The sequence below is a fragment of the Loa loa genome (genome assembly GCF_000183805.2).
Source record: "Loa loa unplaced genomic scaffold supercont3.878, whole genome shotgun sequence".
Lineage (NCBI taxonomy): Eukaryota > Metazoa > Nematoda > Chromadorea > Rhabditida > Onchocercidae > Loa > Loa loa.
In genome coordinates this window covers 1-5,173 of record NW_018109058.1, presented here as the reverse complement: position 1 = coordinate 5,173, position 5,173 = coordinate 1, and the positions used below count along the sequence as shown (strand labels likewise).

The 5,173-nt window shown below is 25.4% G+C and overlaps 1 protein-coding gene across 1 annotated transcript in view; it reads left to right on the top strand.

Annotated features, from left to right (window-relative positions):
* The window catches only part of LOAG_12417 (hypothetical protein), a 2,692-nt gene extending 878 nt beyond the window's left edge, over nucleotides 1-1,814 (top strand). Inside the window, exons 2-5 of the mRNA XM_020448540.1 lie at nucleotides 359-535; nucleotides 707-783; nucleotides 931-1,143; nucleotides 1,542-1,814. Coding sequence (XP_020301325.1) covers nucleotides 359-535; nucleotides 707-783; nucleotides 931-1,143; nucleotides 1,542-1,703 — 629 coding nt within the window. The 3' untranslated portion in view covers nucleotides 1,704-1,814. The remainder of the gene's footprint in view (nucleotides 1-358; nucleotides 536-706; nucleotides 784-930; nucleotides 1,144-1,541) is intronic.
* Nucleotides 1,815-5,173: the final 3,359 nt, after the last annotated feature.

The window sequence follows — 5,173 nt, the reverse complement described above, 5'->3', positions numbered from 1 at the left end:
TTATTATTATTATTATTATTATTATTATTATTATTATTATTATTATTATTATTATTATTATTATTATTATTATTATTATTATTATTATTATTATTATTATTATTATTATTATTATTATTATTATTATTATTATTATTATTATTATTATTATTATTATTATTATTATTATTATTATTATTATTATTATTATTATTATTATTATTATTATTATTATTATTATTATTATTATTATTATTATTATTATTATTATTATTATTATTATTATTATTATTATTATTATTATTATTATTATTATTGTTATTATTACTCTTACGTATTTTTCATTTGCAACTGTTAATAGAAACATATTATTTTGCAGTGTTCTGCCCACCAATTGAACCTAAAACAAATGGTGAAATCTCTTATTTACCATTCACATTGCCACCAATAATAGGAACAGGTACAATGGCATTGCTAAAATGTAATGAAAATTATATAGCAGTTGGTTCGGTTACTTCTTTTTGCCAATCAAATTCTTCATGGAACGTAAATATTGGTAAGATTTCCAAAGATTAAAATGAATTATATTCAAACCTTTTGAGTTATACGGTAATCAAACTTAGTTCAATTATTCCCGCAACTGGGTTGTTAAATTTTATCAAGATATGAATGGAAGAAATAGTTAATTTTGTGATAATGAACGATTGCGTTAGTTAAGTAATTTTAGGTAAATGTGTACGGTTGGATTTCGGTAAACCATGCTCACATATTAAAGGATTTCCCGGTATCATTCATTATATAACGGTTAATATTGAAATTAACAAATTAAAAACTTCAATTAATTCGAAAGCTATTTCAACAGGTATTAATTTAAGAGCAAGAAAGTGGAAGAAGGATTTGGAAAGATTTAAAATGCAAAAGAAAATGCGATGAATAATTCCATTTTTACAGCCTGATACGATCAAATTAGCAGAAAACAAACTTGTTTCGGGTACGAAAGCATTCTATATTTGTGATCCAGGATATGCTTTAAAAGGTCAATCTTTATCTATTTGCTTTGACGGTAAATGGTCATCACCACCAGCAAAATGTTTATCAGTTTGGTCAGGACATTTTCTCAGTAATGAAAAGAAATGTGAAGGAATCAAAGTTGATAATGGCACAGTAAGTTCAAATAAATTTTCGAGATTTATTTATTTATTATTATTTTTAACATTATTATTAACTGTTACTATTATTTTGCATAATTTAATGTTTATATTATGTAACAAAACAATTTAATCTTTTCCTTCTTTTTTTTTCGAAAAAAAAATTTAGAAGGAAGATGGAAAGACGAAGTTTGAAGTGAAAATTGATCATTTCCTGAGAAATACTCCCATGAAAGTTAAATATTTACCGTATAATTAATTTTCACGGGAAGCTAACTGTTAGTTAGCTATGCTTAATCAGAGTTGTCTTAATGGTGGCACTGAAAGAAAAAACTGAATTTTTCAAAATTTATTAAATAGTTAATAAAGGAGAATGATTTTTTCTTTTTATTTATTTTAAATGAAACTTTTAAGGTAATATACAATGAAGAAGCAGACGCCAGTTCTAAATATAATATTAATACAATAGCAACAGTGAGATGTGATCCAGATTACGTTTATTCCGGATCAATACAACACGTTTGTAGGGGATATAATGATTGGTCCGGTCGTTTCGGAGTTTGCTTACCAGGATAATCTAAACTATGAATCTTTAATTTCTGTTTTTTAACTGTCTGCTGATCACCGAAATTTTAACTTTTTTATGGTTTAAAAAAATTGTTCTTATCTATTAATATTAACTTCTTACCTATTAATTATTAGTTATATAATTTTATAAATTATTAATTGCATAATTTGTATAACTATTAATCGCATAATTTTGGCAGTAATCTTTATGATAAAATGATTTATCTAATATTGTTTTAACGATGTCTATTTCTCATCAGTCGTAGAAAATAAACTTTCGAAACTTATTCATTCATTTATTTATTTGTTTATTTATTTACTTATTTATTTATTTACTCATTTGTTTATATCCCTTTTTTAAGTTATTGATTTTTTCTTCTTTTGTTCTGTGATAGTTATCAGAGAATTTTGAAAAAATTGAAACAAATTTAATTCTGAAAAAATCAACAGATGTAAAACTGATTGAGATTGATTATTCAATTTCTACGTTTAAATTTTTCAGTTTAACAATTTGTGAGTTTAAGGAGGTGAAATCTTTTTAAAAAATATTACCAGTAACTGATGATTAAAGCGCTTTATACACTGCAACATTAGAGATTAAATAAATTATTAAAAATAAAAAATTAAAAAAAACGCAAAATTACATGATTTTATACTGAAATTCTGAACAGTTCAATTTTTGGAAAATTAATTAAGCTTTGAAAACAGAATTTTGCATTTCCTAACCTTATTGAATCGTTTGATTTAAGATTGTATATTTTGTGGAAAATGTTTAAATCTCAAAATTTCGAATTAAATTGTTTTAATTAGATAGCTCGTAATATTCACTGGATTTCATCAAATAGTACAAACTAAACGTCACACTACGGCAGTATATCCATTGTAATTGTCGATCATTGTTACCTGACAGTAATTAGTAATTTTAAAAATCCACAGTTGAAATAAATGTGTATTGATCATATCAGAGCTGTTGAACAAAGCAAATAAAACTCATGCAATGATAATTTCCTATTACCTCACCTATTAATTAACATAATTAAATGTTATTTTTATGAAATTTATGGGTGAAAATTTTAATGAATTATTTTCAAAATCTCAATCAATTAAAAGTAATGAAATTTATTTGAAAATTTCCCATATCATTCAAATAAACTTACTCACATTATCCTGACTGTTAAAATAATTTATTGAAATTTGCACTTGTTGATTTGATAAAAATAATATTTAATTATCTTAATCAATAAGCGGAGTAATTTATCAACAATAGAACTTACTATCTATAAGTGTTTAAATTTAATTTTTGATTTTAAACTTATAACCACAATTCATTTTCTAACTTCATTGTTCATTAATTTATTTGCAAACTTCATTATTTATTGTGTAAAACTTAGTAGTTGACAGTCATCCTATTTTGTTTCACTCTTTTTTTTTTATTTTCTTTTTCGAGAATTTTGCCTTACTATTGATGATGACAATTTTAGAGGGTAATATTTGAACTGTAATTAAATGTGAAATACTTTGTTTTGCAATCAAATGCAATTTGAATTGTAAATATTATGAGGCATTGTCGCATTTGGTACATTTTTGGAAAGGTCACTTATGATATTTTTAGCGTCCCTGTCTCATTAACTATAACTGGAATAAATTAGTTTTATAAAAGGTGCATAACGACTGAAATAATCATTACACAATTTTTATCACTTTAAACTTAAAACTAATTTGTTTCACACCACTTTTTCAATAAAATCGTCTAAAGCTATTTTCGAAATAAATGCAAATTCGAATTGTTATTTACTTTTAAATCACTTTTAAATTTCACGACAGAAAATAAAATTCGATCATGAAATCAATGAATTTTTTGCATAATTTTCAAACTATCAAATAAACTGTCGTGTCATTTTTGCATTGTATGCGTAAATGCGATTTGAGCAACTTCTTAAGATATAACTTTTTTTTAAATGATAACAGTACTCAGAGAGAATTGATTTATCACAAATGATCTTTTTTTTTTTTGCATTTAGTCTTGAAACTGAAAACATTTATCAGTAAAATTTCATTTTAATTAAACGAAAAATTTTTATTACACAAAAATTACTGATTGATTTCAATTGAATTCAAATTAAATCGTTTAAAATATTTTTTAGAGCACATTTCTTTTTTGACGATTGTTAAACACATTTTTATTATTAGTGAATTGCTTAAATTAAATGAAATTTATTTCACAATTCACCACCGGTGAACATTTCAAAAGTATTAACTGCTTGTTTTACAATTTTAATCACTTTTTAGTTACTCTTTCAATTTTTCTCCTCATTTTTCCCTCTCTTTTGATCTGCCTTGTCACATTTAATTTGTGTCATTAAATTAATTCTTAAGCTTGCTATGAATGAATAATATCAACTGGCGCACCTGAAAAGCTTCGTGATTCTTTTGATATTAGCATGTTTCCCGATATGTCTCCTGCAGTATGTACTCCCACACAAATTAAATTGTTAAAAAAGTTACTTTCTCACGAATTGCTTTCGAGATTGGACTCAACAAATACTACTCGAATTATTTTATTGTCACAATATAATGGAATCAGGCGGAATAATCGGATGGTGTGACATTTTGTACTTAAGACTTATTGTAGTGATTTCACATCACTATGTTTCTCTTTGTTTCTTAGCAATCTGTTCATTATTGACTAATGTCCTTATAAGTCTACCAATCGTTCTGGTATTCCTGTCTAGCAAATTAATATGACTAACACATATCATGAATATCCTATATCATGAAGTCTTTAGACTTTTTATTTTCTGGAAGTCGTCGTTCAAAAATAACGACAATCTTTAGTTGAGATGCAAGTCTGAATATCAACTGTCACATTGTTTTATGATTGGAATAAGTCGATGGTTTTGCGGCATCACTTACAGAAACATAACGTGAATTTCTATTCGATTCTAATTTTTTAACTTACCAATATTTTCATCAAAATTTGCTTATGATCAAAATTTGGGTGAGCCTTATTCAAAAAGAAGTTTGAAATTAAAGCAATAGAAATCTCTTCGAGAAAAAAAATGCTCAACAATCAAATTAAGTGGAATTTAAATTAATAATTTAAAAATATGATAAATGAAAAAAAAATTTTTAAAATAAAATATGACAGATGAAGAGAGTAAAAGAATGAAAATTATTGTCGTCGATCTTCTTCAGCACTTTTCTCCTTCTTGTAACCTGTGTCACATTGTCCAATACTGGCTGGTCATCTTTTCGTACTTACTCTTTTATTTTACTCCATTTGAAGCCTACTACCTCGCTTATATCCTCAGAATATGAATGCTAACTTGGCTTGCTTCGGTTCATGCCGATCTTTGATCTTGTCTATTTTCTTTTGCATTGATGTTTGATGCTTTGCTCGATTATTTTATTTAATTTCTTTGATTCCGTCAATTCTCTTTCACCTATGTCGCGAATTTTTTACTCGCGAGACTCCAACC